Source organism: Notolepis coatsorum (genome assembly GCF_963971535.1).
Source record: "Notolepis coatsorum genome assembly, chromosome: 1".
NCBI classification, from domain to species: Eukaryota; Metazoa; Chordata; class Actinopteri; order Aulopiformes; family Paralepididae; genus Notolepis; species Notolepis coatsorum.
In genome coordinates, this window is record NC_140165.1 from 56,996,943 (window position 1) to 57,014,237 (window position 17,295).

Below are 17,295 nucleotides of genomic sequence, written 5' to 3' on the forward strand. Positions count from 1 at the left end.
GAGAAACCCGTCTATCCCTACCAGGGTGAGATTTAAGTACAAAAATGTGATTGAACTCATCGGATGCAGATAGATCGGAAGTACAAAATGTGATTTAACTCATCGGATGCAGAGAAATCTTAAGTACAAAATGTGATTTGATTACTCTGAATTTATATGTGAATCCATTGCAAAAAAATAAAAATAACTGTACAACCAAATCAACTGTTGTGTAAACAATTCATGTGGAGGTTCACCCAAAAAACAGATCTGACGGCTGCTCCACCTCCACTCGCTACACAACGAGGTCCTCTGTCCCCCGGCGCTCCAGCAGGGATAGGCGGTCCCGCTCCTGGACCCCCGGGCGGTCGTCCAGGCCCACGTGGATGCTGATCTGAGAGGAGCGCAGGCTCCTCATGTGGCCCCGGGCCCGCGACTCGTACAGTTCCACCGACGTCTTCTTGAACCTGGACAGAGAGGCCTGGGTTACCGACCGGGCATTTACATTTAGTCATTTAGCTGACGCTTTTATCCAAAGCGACTTACAAGTTCTGTACGACAAGTCATCAGGAAGGGCACAACTCTATCAGCTGAGTAACAATGTTCATCAAAGTGTTGAGTGCTACAGTGTAGGTTAGTTTATTAGGACAAGTGCATGACAGTAAGGTTAGTTACTGGCATTACTTGGCAAATGGCCCCCTGCATCTCCAGTGCCGTAGGTTTGTGTAGATAAATGGCATAATTTCACTAATATGTGCCCATGTAAGAATGGTTTTAATTGGAAGGGACCCCCAGCATACAGTACCGTTTAGACCCCAGTATATTTTTACTTTAGTTTTACTGTATTTATTTACTGTATATTTTATTCCATTTTTATTCTATTTTACTCTACTCTTATCTTAGGCAACTTGATTTGATTTGTTTTATTATTCTTATTCGTGACCTGTTCTGTCTAAATGTTTAAATGTTGAGCGATTTTTGCAGTGTCAAATTTCCCACGGGATAAAAGTATTTCTATTCTATTCTATACAATTTGTCGATTCATCAAAAGGCCCTAGAAATGAGTGTTTCCAGAGCTGTTTACTTCCTAGGGAAGCATGCCCCCTAGTGGGATAATGTGGCCATGGGGATAGAGATGCACATGATTTTTTTTATAATAATAATATATATATATATTCATCAAAACAATACAAGATCTTCCATCACAGCGTATACAACCTAATGCTTAAAAGCGTTCACAAGGTCTGACTCTTTCCTCGTATGTAAGAGAGCCGTAAAAGATAAACTCACGTTCTCAGCAGCAGGGAGGAGACAACCACGGAGACGGAGGACGCAGCCATGGCAGCGGAGCCCATCCAGGGCTGGAGGACGAGACCGACAGGCATGAACACACCTGGGAGGACGAGACCGACAGGCATGAACACACCTGGGAGGACAAAGACCAACAGGCATGAACACACCTGGGAGGACAAAGACCGACAGGCATGAACACACCTGGGAGGACAAAGACCAACAGGCATGAACACACCTGGGAGGACAAAGACCGACAGGCATGAACACACCTGGGAGGACAAAGACCGACAGGCATGAACACACCTGGGAGGACGAGACCGACAGGCATGAACACACCTGGGAGGACAAAGACCAACAGGCATGATGTGACGTACGTGGGTTGGTCATTATCATTATTACTGTATTTGGAAGACCATGTGAACATCAGATTAGTATAATTAGTGTTATGTTTTGTATGTGTGTGTGTGTGAACATGAGAGCTGATGCTGTCTCTTCTTCTCTTCCTGTCAGGTGCTGCCCGTCCCTACACTGAAGAGTGCTGATTGCCTAATGAGTGACAGCTGAGGGCAATCACTTCGAGAGGGACGGGTGGACAAGTAGCTGACAGGACACACGTCGGGGCGCCTCACTGTGTCATTTTGCCAGTGACCAAGTGGAGTGAGGTTGCCTCTGCTTGCCACTATTGTGTGGGATTATCATTGTGCTAGTTTATACCAATTGCCACTGTGTATGGACTATTGATTATGTGCTGCCTGCGTGGACCAAACCCTGTGTGGGGTATGTATATTGTTGGCCATTTTAGATTCATCCTACACTGTGAGCTACATGGTTAGAGTGGGGTTTTCTTTGTTCCCAGATTGCCAACCACGTGGCAGGTGGTTGTGTGGTTAGTGTTTGTTTGTATTATATGTATATCTTGTTTGTCCTCCCCTACCTTTTCCCCTGTGCACCATGGAGGAGGTTTAAATCCCTACCTCCATTTAAATACATAATTTACTATTTGGAAAACGTCTTGTGTTGTGTCTTTTTTACCTACCTGGGACATTGTTTTGAAAGCATTTACTGAGAGAGGCTGCTTTTGCTCATGTGCAGCCAGCTCCAGTCATTATTCTGTGTGGTCCTTAGACCTTCGTACATGACACATGAACACACCTGGGAGGACAAAGACCAACAGGCATGAACACACCTGGGAGGACAAAGACCGACCGGCATGAACACACCTGGGAGGACAAAGACCGACAGGCATGAACACACCTGGGAGGACAAAGACCAACAGGCATGAACACACCTGGGAAGACAAAGACCAACAGGCATGAACACACCTGGGAGGACAAAGACCAACAGGCATGAACACACCTGGGAGGACAAAGACCAACAGACATGAACACACCTGGGAAGACAAAGACCGACAGGCATGAACACACCTGGGAGGACAAAGACCAACAGGCATGAACACACCTGGGAGGACAAGACCAACAGGCATGAACACACCTGGGAGGACAAAGACCGACAGGCATGAACACACCTGGGAGGACAAAGACCAACTTTGCTCAAAATTGCTCAAGGACACTTCAACACGCTGCCCGGGAATCGAACCGGGAACCTTCCGATTACCTGACGACCGCTCTACCTCCTGAGCCACTGTCGCCCCAACTACTACCTGAATAACAATATGAATCCTCTTCTCTTTATTCTTCCCTTTATTATTATTCTTCTCACCTGCAGCGATGGGTATCCCTACGAGGTTGTAGATGAGAGCAAAGACGAAGTTTATCCGGATCCTCTGCACAGTCTTCTTTGACAGCTCAATACTGGCCACCACGTCCAGCAGGTCATTCTAAGAGACATTCAGTACATCCCTTAGTGCTCTGATTTCAGCTCATATTCACTACGTCACTACATCTCTTAGTGCTCTGATTTCAGCTGACATTCACTACATCAGTACATCCCTTAGTGCTCTGATTTCAGCTGACATTCACTACATCAGTACATCTCTTAGTGCTCTGATTTCAGCTGACATTTACTACATCTTTTAGTGCTCTGATTTCAGCTCATATTCACTACGTCACTACATCCCTTAGTGCTCTGATTTCAGCTCATATTCACTACGTCACTACATCCCTTAGTGCTCTGATTTCAGCTCATATTCACTACGTCACTACATCCCTTAGTGCTCTGATTTCAGCTCATTCACTACGTCAGTCATCTCTTACTCTAATGAGCACCATGGGCTAGATCAGGGGTGTCAAACTCATTTTCACAGAGGGCCACATCAGCATTATGGTTGCCCTCAAAGGTCGTATAAATGTTAATGTAATGTAAAATAAATGTAGCTACACATTTACATATTGTTAAACATGTTGTTTCTGTATTTATTACTTATTAAAGTTATACATATTGCATATGCATAAATGTAAAAATATATGTTAGCTTGTTATTTTAACAAATAATTTTAGTTTATCAGAACCCCATATTACTCCATCAATCAATGATCAAACCATTCAAGTAAATAACAAAGAAGAATATCATCAAATACAAGCTATGACATTACGTTTGTTCAAAACCTTTTTGTCACAATCAAGAGGGGCAGAACTAACAACTGTGAGCTGCAAAGAACACGTGGGACAGATGTAGCAGATGTTACAAAAACAAATGGCTGCACACAACCTTGCAGAGGCCATACATCCAACTAATGGAAGATAGTTTAATTAACTTTATTTAACAGATTGCATAATGGGTACAATACAGTACGGCTCAATACACACAATTGTTAAGGGGATGCAGACCAGAGAAAGACTTTCGACTTGTTTACATCAGGGTCCCCCATTTTCAATTCGTAATGAAATTGCTATTATGTGTCTGCATGAACACACAACTGTAACTGTACTAAAAAATAACAAAATAAGGGTTGTCTCAGTTCACAACTATATTGGTCAAGTTTTGGGTGGGACTTGTTTGCGTCCCTACAGCTTCTTATTCAATTGAGCGAGATGCTCGGTTATGTCACACAGCCAGTTTGCATCCGACAGTTCAGACAATATTTCTTCAACCCTTTGTTACCTATTCCGCCTGGATCTTTTTTGTATTTTGGGCTGTAAAATTGTCAGAGAATGTCTGAGGAGTAAGTGCTTTTGGCTTTTTTCCTTTGTTACTTCATCAATACCTCAGATGTTCAACATACATGTATGTGTAAGAATGTGTAATAACTAAGGCTGTCAAAGTTAAAGCTTTATTAACACATTAACCCACAATTATTTTAACACTGCTATTTTTTAACCCAATATTAATGTAAATTTTATTTTTTATTTTTTTTACCTGAGCTCTTGGGGGGCCACATCAAATGACGTGGCGGGCCGCATTTGGCCCGCGGGCCGTGAGTTTGACAACTATGGGCTAGATCCACAAAGAATGGATTGAAAAACGTTTGTCTTGTTTACCTCAGGGTCCCCCATTTTCAATTCATAATGAATTGTAAGTAAGGGTGCAAGTAGCACCGTGCAATCCCTTCTTTGTGGATCTAGCACCATGTCTCCACCTCCCCGTGTCTCTTACTCTGATGAGCACCATGTCTCCACCTCCCGTGTCTCTTACTCTGATGAGTACCATGTCTCCACCTCCCCGTGTCTCTCTCTTACTCTGATGAGCACCACGTCCGCCGCCTCGATGGCCACATCAGTGCCCGTCCCGATGGCTATGCCGACGTCTGCGCGGGCGAGGGCGGGCGAGTCGTTGACCCCGTCTCCCACCATGGCCACCCGCAGGCCGCGCTGCTGCAGGTCCTGCACCTTGGCCACCTTGTGGGACGGCAGCACCTCAGCAAACACCTTGGTGATGCCCACCTGCAGGGGGACACGTGGTTCATACTGTGTGTGTGTGTGTGTGTGTTCAAGTTCTTTAATAGTTGTCATACAGAAGTACAGAATACTTTCATACAAAATGCTTCTTACTGTTACGCTCCAGAGACTGTGCTAGACAAGATAGTATCAAATAACATAATATAGCATGTAATTTAGAAGAAGAAAAATGAGGTCACAGTGTTCGGTATAGACATATATACAATGTTCTGAGTTACCATATAATATACAATACTATGCAGTGTACTAATGTACAGTACTATCTAGTGCAAAGCAGAAATGGGATGAGGTACAATTTTAGGTACAATTTACAGTAAGGTGTACGAGTTGTAGTGCAATCCTTCATCAATAAATATAAAGTGTGGGGAGTGGGTGCTACAGTGTGTTTGTTTAAAGTGGGTGTGTGCTATAAAGTGTGTGGAGTGGGTGCTACAGTGTGTTTGTTTAAAGTGAGTGTGTGCGTGTGGATGTGTGTGCTATGTGCGTTTGGTGGTTGTTGTTGTGTAGTGTTCGTTCATTGTTCGTTTAGCAGCCTGATGGTGTGTGTGTGTGTGTGTGTGATGCCCACCTGCAAGGGGACACGTGGCGCAGTTCATACTGTGTGTGTGTGTGTGTGTTGCCACCATTTACCATGATGCCCACCTGAAGACACATGGTGCAGTTCATACATTTATTTAATTTATTTTACATGTTTTGGACTTCATGGTGTTTTTGTTTTGTTCTTGATTTATTGTGATGTTTCTTCTTGACTTGTTTAAAGAAGACGTGTCCGGCCCATGGGGACATTAACGTGTGTTGTCGGGCCTTACAAATACATTTGATACTGTGTGTGTGTGTGTGTGTGTGTTGCCCACCTGCAGACACATGGTGCAGTTCATACTGTGTGTGTGTAGCTGTCGTTTATTTTGTAGTGTGTCCATTTATTTTTTATACTCTTTATGCTATTGATAAAGAAAAAGATTACTCTACATGAAAATCAATCTATAGGAGCTTTAAACACGTTTTTCTTAAGTATTCTTTTAAATAACCAGTTTCTACTGAACGCAGAGAGGAAATTGGTACCAATCTTCTCGTCCGACTCTGGACAAGATGGTGATAATAATAATAACTTTATTTGTATAGCACTTTTCATACAGAAGTTGCAGTTCAAAGTGCTTCACAACAGTAAAAAATACAGGCATAAGCGGGCATAAAAAAGATAGAGAGAGGTAAGGTAAGGTAAGGTAAATCAGTGTTTCACATTAGGATCTAATGTAAGCACATTTCCCATAATGTTGGCGTGGTCCTTTACAGCGCTTGAGTAAAAATACTTAGCTACTATCCACCCCTGGTGTGTTTGCTCTCACCTGTGCAGCGATGGCTTTAGCGGTGCGCCTGTTGTCTCCTGTGATCATGACCACCTCGATGCCCATGCTGATCAGGGTGTGAACCACTAGCGCCGACTCAGCCTTCACCGTGTCGGCCACGGCCAACATGGCGCACAGCGTGCCTAGAGGACACCACAGATGTAGCACACGGAAGTGTTGGAACTGTGAAAACGAGCATCCACTTGCACTCTGCCGATACGTTGTCATTTGCAAAGCCTGCTGGGGGTTAGTTCATCTGCAGATTATAATGGTATTTCTCTTTCCCGTTTACCAGTACTTTTGTCCTTGATACTGCATGTGGGGTTAATGGGAACATTGTGATTCACCAAAAGATTTTATGTCTCGTTAACGTTCCAATTGTTATGGCGAGACTACCCCCTAATAGGCTAAACAAATATTTTAATAGATATCACGATGAAACTTTCCCAGTTTTTATTTTAATTTTAGAATTGATCCTTTATTTATCCAGGAATGTCCAATTTAGATACAAGATCTCTTCTTCCAGGGAGTCCTGACCAACACGGCACACAACAAGTTTCAACATAAAACAGGGCATTAAACAAAAAACATACAAATTAAATACAAATACAGAAGGCCATTTGTGCAGTGGCAAGGAGCATAATCAGATCAGCAATAGCATCAGGTAAAACAGTTACATGTTTCATGAAGGGCTAATCGTAGCATACCTTTAAAAGCATTCACAGGAAGTGCCTCTAGACAAAGTTTCACTTGCAGCGTATTCCATTAAAAGGGAGCATAGTGGGAGAATGCAGCTTTACCAAGCTCTGACTGCATCAAAGGAAGATTTAAAAGCATCCCATTTGCTGCTCGTCTGGTATTAAAAAAGCAAGTATAAAAGGACAGTTTGTTATGTACATAACTAAGAAAAAATGTATTACAAGTTTTCTGAGATTTTATGTTTATATATGCAAAATAGGCGTTGCCTAATTAAATATGCACGGATTTGCATATATCACCGGGATAGGGATTGTGGCTATGTCTTTTTATCATCCCATAAATCAGGAAATGCTGTCTACGGTCATAAAAATCTATTTGACAGTTTTTTTGGTATAAATGTCCTATAAATCAGGCGATGAATGATATATCAACAAACCCCTTTGTAAAAAGATGCAGGGTATAGATGGGAAGACATTTGGAAAGTATGGTGTGTGTAGGTGCTAGGGAAATGGGACATTTCATCTCTTGCGTGTAAGAAAACTCCCTCAAAGTTATGTATTGTAATTGTGATCTATGGACACAATCAGATAAAATGAAGTAAAATAAACAACTAATTGTGTGTTTGATATTTTATTGCCACTAGTTTGAAATAAGACATGTTAACACATTGGGTGCCAACAATCTCGTTGTTGGCCGCCATGTGTCGAGTGCCAATGACGAGAAATCTCGTTATTTAATCGTTATTTTTTTTATTAGCGATATCCATTAATTTTTTTATTCATCCAGCCTCACGTTATTATTGGGACTGGCTCTAAGGTCAAAAAGGGCAAATACCGCCCCCTATCATCTCCCGGATGGTATTGCACCCATTGGAATGGAGTCAATGGGAATGCATCAGAAAAAAAAACTCCGGGCTCCACATTTTACTTCTGAGGCATGTAACCTGAGACTATTGCATCCACTGAGGGAACTGGAAGAAGCGTCGATGATGTGTTTCGAGGTATAACGTTGGATCAATAAACGCAATCGGTATTTGGAATGGCGATCAGGAATTGGATTAATCTTTTTGCAGAACATCTGATGTGAGGTAAGGACTTTATTTTACCAGTATTGGGTTAATCAGAGTTTTTTTTCACAGCGTTCACAACGTGTCTCCTATGTGTGTGTGCGAGAGAGGTCTATAGAGAGTCTATAGTGGGAGGTCTATATATAGAGGTCTATAGAGAGAGGTCTATAGAGAGAGGTATATGGTTGTCACTTTGAAAATAATATTTGCTGGATAGAACAATTAGAATCAGTATTGGTCTCATGGGACAAACCTCTGATGTCACACATTTTATATATTTCAAAGAATATCTACTTTTTCTTTAAGAAAATCCATGAATTGATCACGTGAACCGACTCCCAACCCTGCGGTGAAGTACTGGTGAAGTTCTGGTGAAGTACTGGTGAAAGGCTGCTGGGATCATACACACCATCAATAGCTACCAGTATGGCCGTCTGTCCTTTGGTCTCGTGGCTGGCCATGGCCGCGTCTACGTCTGCGCCGATGTGATGTCCGTTCCTCCTCATCCACTCTCTGTTGCCAATCACCACAGAGTAGGAGGAGCCGCCGCCTAAACGCCACGGAAACGACAACAAAGACATCTATAAAAAAAAAACGACATTCTAACTCACCGGAATCTACTTTGTGTGCATTGTACCCGTCGGTGAGCCCCAGTCAGGCTGCACGGACACCAAAGGCACTGCACACCTGACACCAATCAGGTGGCAATCAAGCCCACACACCTGTCATGCCACATGACAATTAACTGGTGTCTGGTGATTGACAGCTCACCAGCGAAAACCCAAAATACAGAGAAGCCAAAAGCAGATCTACCAAGTTCAGTACAAACAGTATTATATAGGATACAATGGTGAGCGGGGCGGCTAAGTGGCGCAGTGGGCAAGGCGCTCGCCACTAATGCAGGAGATGCTGGGTTCGAGCCCAGCTCTCGGCATTGCTTCCGGCTTGGCTGGTCGTTCATACTAATACAATTGGCAGTATTAGAGGGTGGGAAAGCCGGTGGGTGGGGATCGGACGTTGTGGACAGCGACTCCTACAGGTCGGTTGGTGCGCCTGTACAGCAGAATCAGGAAGTATCGGAGGTAGTGTGAGCCTCCCACGCGTTACTCCTCGCCGCTGAGAGATCGCGCTGTGCAGGTGAAAAGATGCGACAGCTGCCTCCTCGTGTACCGGAGGAGACACGTGATGCAAGGCTTCGTCCACATTGCAGCCGACCAGTGGGAGGCATGGTCTAGCAACGTTCGAGACAGGGGAGGGAATAATTGGATAATACGAAATTGGGATGGGAGAAAAATAGAAAAATGGGGAGAAAAAAGTAGATACAAAAAAAAGGATGGCGAGTATCGTAACTATGGCTATGGCTGTGCGATAAGGACAAAATCTTCTATCATGAAGTTTAGAAGCGAAAGTAAACAAAAACACAATGCACAGCTGAAGGCTAAATATTGGGTCCTCCTCCAATGGGCCACGAAAGCAGATTAATGCATTTTCATTGAATAAAAAAAAACACGATGCAGGTGCAGATAACGCTCTGTGCGTTTGCTTGAAAAGTCAAGACATTTGTATTGCTGCACCGTGAGATGAGGTGCGCTTGACTGATCTATTCTGTATCGGAGTGTTGCTGGGAGTTTCGCTCTGTGTCACGCTCCTCCGTGTTTGTTTGTTATTCCAGTGTTCAGGGTCGGGAACAAAGTCAAATATTGACTTAAAGCAATTCTGTGGCTTTTTTTGGGACAATAGCGACATCATTTTCTCTCGTCCCACTTTATATCTACGTCATATGGAACAGCCCTAATCACCGGTGACAGATCTGACGGCTGAATGATAAACAGAGTCATCTGCAGCCAGCCCACCACAGCCCCTCTTTACTGAACTGACCTGGAGTCAGCCCACCACAGCCCCTCTTTACTGAACTGACCTGGAGTCAGCCCACCACAGCCCCTCTTTACTGAACTGACCTGGAGTCAGCCCACCACAGCCCCTCTTTACTGAACTGACCTGGAGTCAGCCCACTACAGCCCCTCTTTACTGAACTGACCTGCAGCCAGCCCACCACAGCCCCTCTTTACTGAACTGACCTGGAGTGAACTGACCTACAGCCAGCCCACCACAGCCCCTCCGTACTGAACTCCTTAGTGACCCCCCTGCACAAAAAGGCAAAAGTAAATTAGACCCAGGCAACTACCGCCCTGTTTCTATTCTTACCTCCATCTCAAAAGTTATGGAAAATATTGTCTGCGAACAGCAAATACTGCGGCATGGTCATGCTGGACCTCCAAAAGGCTTTCGACAATCCTAATGTGATTGATAAGCTAAACGCTATTGGTTTTGATAGTTCAAATGTCAAAATCCCACCCACCCAACCCCCTCCAATGTACAGTTTATTCCCCTTCGGATGTATATATTAGTTTATGATCTCTTTTTCTTAAACACTGTATATTTGTATGTCTTGTATTGTCATAAATGTCTTGATGAATTGAAAATGGAGGACCCTTGTGTAAACAAGACGAAAGTCTTTCTCTGGTCTGCGTCCTCTTAGCAAGTGTGTGTATTGAGCTGTACTGTATTGTACCCATTCTGCAATCTGTTAATAAAGTTTTCAATCAATCAATCAATCTGGAGTGAACTGACCTGGAGTCAGGTCCTGGCCGTCGGCCCCCTCGCCACTCTCGTCCGTCGTGGCCCCCTGCAGCTGGAGGTGGTCCCCCTCGCTGGGATGTTGCAGCAGCAGCAGCTCGTCCACGCTGGAGACCCGACAGCTGATCCCACAGCCTGGCACCGCTTGGAAGTCCCGGCAGCACCCCAGGACGTCCGTACCGAGCTCCTGGGACACGGGGGCATCATGAGGACGTACACGACGCACGGCGGTGAGGAGGTTAGAGAAGCATCATGAGGACATACACAACGCACGGCGGTGGGGAGGAGGTTAGAGAAGCATCATGAGGACATACACGACGCACGGCGGTGAGGAGGTTAGAGAAGCATCATGAGGACATACACAACGCACGGTGAGGAGGTTAGAGAAGCATCATGAGGACATACACAACGCACGGTGAGGAGGTTAGAGAAGCATCATGAGGACATACACAACGCACGGTGAGGAGGTTAGAGAAGCATCATGAGGACATACACAACGCGGTGGTGAGGAGGTTAGAGAAGCGGGTTTGTGACCGGAAGGTCGCGGGTTTGTGACCGGAAGGTCGCCGGTTCGATCCCCCGGACCGGCAGGAAATATAGGGTCGGGGGGTGGGGGGGGGGAAGTGAATGAATAAACTCTCTCTTGTCCCTCAATGCCAACCGCTGAAGTGCCCTTGAGCAAGGCACACAACTGCTCCAGTGGTCAACAGTGTCAGACTGTGGTTATACTGGGCAGCTCCTAGTGGTCAACAGTGTCAGACTGTGGTTGTACTGGGCAGCTCCTAGTAGTCAACAGTGTCAGACTGTGGTTGTACTGGGCAGCTCCTAGTAGTCAACAGTGTCAGACTGTGGTTGTACTGGGCAGCTCCTAGTGGTCAACAGAGTCAGACTGGTTGTACTTGGCAGCTCCTAGTGGTCAACAGTTTCAGACTGTGGTTGTACTGGGCAGCTCCTAGTAGTCAACAGTGTCAGACTGTGGTTGTACTGGGCAGCTCCTAGTGGTCAACAGTGTCAGACTGTGGTTATACTGGGCAGCTCCTAGTGGTCAACAGTGGTTGTACTGGGTAGCTCCTAGTGGTCAACAGAGTCAGACTGGTTGTACTTGGCAGCTCCTAGTGGTCAACAGTGTCAGACTGTGGTTGTACTGGGCAGCTCCTAGTGGTCAACAGAGTCAGACTGGTTGTACTTGGCAGCTCCTAGTGGTCAACAGAGTCAGACTGGTTGTACTTGGCAGCTCCTAGTGGTCAACAGTGTCAGACTGTGGTTGTACTGGGCAGCTCCTAGTAGTCAACAGTGTCAGACTGTGGTTGTACTGGGCAGCTCCTAGTGGTCAACAGTGTCAGACTGTGGTTATACTGGGCAGCTCCTAGTGGTCAACAGTGGTTGTACTGGGTAGCTCCTAGTGGTCAACAGAGTCAGACTGGTTGTACTTGGCAGCTCCTAGTGGTCAACAGTGTCAGACTGTGGTTGTACTGGGCAGCTCCTAGTGGTCAACAGAGTCAGACTGGTTGTACTTGGCAGCTCCTAGTGGTCAACAGTGTCAGACTGTGGTTGTACTGGGCAGCTCCTAGTAGTCAACAGTGTCAGACTGTGGTTGTACTGGGCAGCTCCTAGTGGTCAACAGTGTCAGACTGTGGTTGTACTGGGCAGCTCCTAGTGGTCAACAGTGGTTGTACTGGGTAGCTCCTAGTGGTCAACAGTGTCAGACTGTGGTTGTACTGGGTAGCTCCTAGTGATCAACAGTGTCAGACTGTAGTTGTACTGGGCAGCTCCTAGTGGTCAACAGTGTCAGACTGTGTGAATGTGAAGCAGGGCATTGCTGAAAAAGAGCATCCTTGCTCAGTGAACCTACCCTGGTAAATAGAAATGTAGTGTTTGCAGTGTTTGAGGGATTGATAGGACTGACTGCTGTGGAAAATTCCTTTCAAGACCTTTTGGTAACACCCCCCCCCCCTCCTTCCTGTACCCTCACCTCTCACCCATCACCTATCACCTGGTCAATCCCTTCCCCCGCCCCCTTCCTTTGTGACAGAAAAGGTTATAAGGTCAGGGAACTTGACCCAATTCTCCTGGCCAGAGAAAGTCCTCTACCAAACCTCCTAAACTAACTTGTATTCGATCTACCATGTTTTAACAAATACATTTGTATCAACCAAGATGATTTGATCACACGCATATTTAAGTATGCGTGTGTTCAAATCAAGTTCCACAACACTGCCCTAGTCAGGGATGCCGTGGTCAGAGAAAAGGTGAGCTAATGTTCCTTTTAAGCTACCGATTGATATCTTGACACCGATACCTTTAGATCTCACCTCCTTGCAGTGTCTGGACACGGCCATGCCAAGCGGGTGCTCACTGCTGCTCTCTGCTGTGCCGACCACCGCCAGGATCTTCCTCAGGGGCATGCGTGCCATCTCCCACAGCACCAGCACGCGCGTCACCCGCGGCACACCGTTAGTGATGGTGCCAGTCTTGTCGAACATCACCGCGCCGATCTGAGAGAGACAAACACTCAATCATTATACCGGTCCAACGTAGACTGACCACGTTTGGCCAAAACGTCCTGTCCATAAAACTAAGGCAGTCAAACATGGAACAGTCTCCCCATTTCCATAAGGGAAAGCCCCACCCTTGCTTCTTTTAGAGGGCAACTAAAAAAATGGCTGAATACCAACCAGTCATGTGAACACATGTGACATATCTCTAGCCACTAGTATTTCTGTGTATTGCTGTTATGTATTTGTACATTTTGTACTGTTTTTTGTGTCCTGTTTTATGTATTTGTACATTTCTTACTGTTTCTATGAATCCTGTTTTTATGTTTGGGGACAACGGATGGAAATTAGCCTTGTGCTAAATCCGGCAATTTTTACACTCCACAGTGTTCATAAATTTTGCATTATCCCGTCCAAATAACCAAATAAACTAAAATAAACAAAGAAACAGGTCTGAGAGAGACAAACGCACATCACTGCACTGATATGAGAGAAACAAACGCACATCACTGCACTGATCTGAGAGAAACAAACACACATCACTGCACTGATCTGAGAGAAACAAACGCACATCATTATGCCGGTCTGAGAGAGATAAACACACATCACTGCACTGATCTGAGAAAGATAAACACACATCATCACTGCACTGATCTGAGAGAGATAAACGCACATCACTGCACTGATCTGAGAGAGATAAACGCACATCACTGCACTGATCTGAGAGACAAACGCACATCACTGCACTGATCTGAGAGACAAACGCACAGTGACATCACTGCACTGATCTGAGAGACAAACGCACATCACTGCACTGATCTGAGAGACAAACGCACATCACTGCACTGATCTGAGAGAGATAAACACACATCACTGCACTGATCTGAGAGAGATAAACACACATCACTGCACTGATCTGAGAGATAAACACACATCACTGCACTGATCTGAGAGAGATAAACACACATCACTGCACTGATCTGAGAGAGATAAACACACATCACCGCACTGATCCGAGGGACAAACGCACATCACTGCACTGATCTGAGAGAGATAAACGCACATCACCGCACTGATCTGAGGGACAAACGCACATCACTGCACTGATCTGAGAGAGATAAACACACATCACCTCACTGATCTGAGGGACAAACGCACATCACTGCACTGACCTGAGAGACAAACACACATCATTATGCCGGTCTGAGAGAGAAAAACACAGACATGAGGAACCTTAAAGGAAAACTCCAACATTTTGGGAAATTAGCTTATTTAACATCTTCCCTGGAGTTAGACAAGAAGATACATACGTTTTTTGTCTCTGTGCGTGCATTTAGCTTTGGGAACAGTTGCCCCATTAGCATAGCTTAGCTTCATCACTGGAAGTGGGGAAGGACAATAGCCTGACGTTCCCTTACAGTGTATACAGTCACCAAATACACTCCAAATACAACTCAAAACGTTCATGTAAACATGTTGTGACCTGTGTATTTACGTTTATTTTGTACATTATCTAACGTTAACACGAACCTAAACTAACGTTACAACTAACCTAAAGTTAGTTTAGGTTCATGTTAACGTTAGATAATGTACAAAATAAAAGTTTTCCGCTGCTATAAACGTTGCACTTTTATTTTGAAAACCCCAGAAAGTAAGTAATTATATTTGCTTTACTGACCGTCCGGTTCTGTGTTAGCTCCGGTTAGCTACGTGCAGTAGTTAGTATTATATTATCAATACCAGCCATTGGATTACTGTTTTCTAAATTGGGAGGCTTTTAATCGTCAAGGTAAGAGGATTTTAAGTCATGGTATCCATAAACTTCAATCGGTTTCGGATCCTTTGAATTAATGAGAATGTCCACAAACACGGCTTCACGTAGAAATCACTGGCTGCGCGCAGAGACGAGTGCTTAGGCTAAAAATAGTTCAGAGTATATTTGCTTAGAAAACGTAATTGTCTAATTCAATAATTTTTTATTTCTCCACGTGGTAAATACACAGGTCACAACATGTTTACATGAACGTTTGGAGCTTGTATTTGGAGTGTATTTGGTGACTGTATACACTGTAAGGGAACGTCAGGCTATTGTCCTCCCCCACTTCCAGTGATGAAGCTAAGCTACGCTAACGGAGCGACTGTTCCCAAAACTAAATGCACGCACAGAGACAAAAAGGTATGTATCTTCTTGTCTAACTCCAGGGAAGATGTTAAATAAGCTAATTTCCCAAAATGTTGGAGTTTTCCTTTAAGCGCGCACACACATGGGCCTGGCATTACTCGCTCTCTCTCTCTCTCTCTCTCTCTTTCAGTTTTCAAACCTTCCTTTCTGACCATCCTGCATAAAAAGGGACAAAGGGATGTCATCTTGTTTTAAAAAGGACCTGTTGTGAAAAGGTTTTACAGAATGAGGGGTTGTCCCAACACTGAGAAAATGTTAAATATGTGCATTGTGCCTTTTCTGCAGTTCAGCTGTGACAAGAACCCTCTTTCTTAACTGTTCAGAATTGCAGCTACAATCGCTGTAGTTAATATATATACCCTGTCCATACCTGTACCCCCCCCCCCCCAGTGGCGGCTCGCCACTAGGGGCGCTCGGGCGCCGCCCCCCCCTGGTTAAATGAGAGAAGAACAAGACAAATAATTTTTTTGTTTTTTGTTTTATAGCCCTATAAATAATATAAACATGTTTAAAATGAATAATATTGACTCATTTTAAGTATGTTTGTGTTTCCAATGCACAATATAACATTAATATATCAAATAAAAATACTTGTTTAACAGGAAGTGACTCACTCCTGCCGCATTTCTCCTGCCGCATTTCTCCTAGCCGTATTTCTCGGCCCGGGCTAGACGCACTATCCGTCGCAGCCAATCAGTGCGTAACGCGCTGTGCGTTGAAATATGATGTTTATGATGGAAGCCGGGCACGATTTGAAGCGGTCTAAGCAGCAGCGTCTATAATTTTTTTCCGTAGCAGCATTTTTTTCCGTAGCCGCATTCCGCGGAGACGCTCTCTGATTGGCCAACTCCAGTTTCTAGGTTCTAGGTTGGTTTGTAGGTGGTAGACTGTGTTGTTGTGATGCAGCTATTTGTCTTAGAGCGTGAAGGCAAGTTCTTTCGACGGTTAAGCTAGGCACTCTTTCAAAGTTGGTTAAGGTTAGAGTTTGTCTTAGAGCAGGGCGATAGGTAGTTTGCAGGCTGTTTGACGAGGAAATGGGCAAAGACACAGCTCTTCACAGTACTTGTTGGTTAACAACAAGCTATATGGATGCAGTCTGGACAACTGGACATGCATGGACATCAACACAGTCTGGACAGTGGAGTGGATATACTTTATCAAGCCCTTCTGCCTGCTGGACCACTGTGCGTTTCAACTTAACAAGTCTCTCTCTCTCTCTCCTCTCTCTCTCTCTCTCTCTCTCTCTCTCTCTCTCTCTCTCTCTCTCTCTCTCTCTCTCTCTCTCTCTCTCTCTCTCTCTCTCTCTCTCTCTCTCTCTCTCTCTCTCTCTCTCTCTCTCTCTCTCTCTCTCTCTCTCTCTCTCTCTCTCTCTCTCTCTCTCTCTCTCTCTTCTCTCTCTCTCTCTCTCTCTCTCTCTCTCTCTCTCTCTCTCTCTCTCTCTCTCTCTCTCTCTCTCTCTCTCTCTCTCTCTCTCTCTCTCTCTCTCTCTCTCTCTCTCTCTCTCTCTCTCTCTCTCTCTCTCTCTCGTCATTTTAAACAAGTTACCATTCATTGTCTGAGTGGTCATGCCCCACCCGCTGCGAAATGAGAGAGAGAGAGAGAGAGAGAGAGGCGAGAGAGAGAGAGAGCGAGAGAGAGAGAGAGCTGTGCGTGTTTGTGTTGGGCTATTGGAAACGTGGTTGCATTTGACTGACTGTGATCATATATTGATCGATGGCAATGGTGATAATTAGGGATGTCCGAT

The 17,295-nt window shown here is 44.8% G+C and overlaps 1 protein-coding gene across 1 annotated transcript in view; it reads right to left on the reverse strand.

Moving 5' to 3' along the window:
• Positions 1-274: 274 nt before the first annotated feature.
• Positions 275-17,295, reverse strand: part of atp7b (ATPase copper transporting beta) — a gene marked incomplete at both ends in the record, with an annotated part of 66,572 nt that continues 49,551 nt past the window's right edge. Inside the window, 8 exons of the mRNA XM_084320951.1 lie at positions 275-446; positions 1,270-1,372; positions 2,992-3,109; positions 4,908-5,111; positions 6,473-6,615; positions 8,647-8,787; positions 10,869-11,061; positions 13,187-13,369. Of these exons, the coding sequence (XP_084177077.1) occupies positions 275-446; positions 1,270-1,372; positions 2,992-3,109; positions 4,908-5,111; positions 6,473-6,615; positions 8,647-8,787; positions 10,869-11,061; positions 13,187-13,369 (1,257 nt within the window). The remainder of the gene's footprint in view (positions 447-1,269; positions 1,373-2,991; positions 3,110-4,907; positions 5,112-6,472; positions 6,616-8,646; positions 8,788-10,868; positions 11,062-13,186; positions 13,370-17,295) is intronic.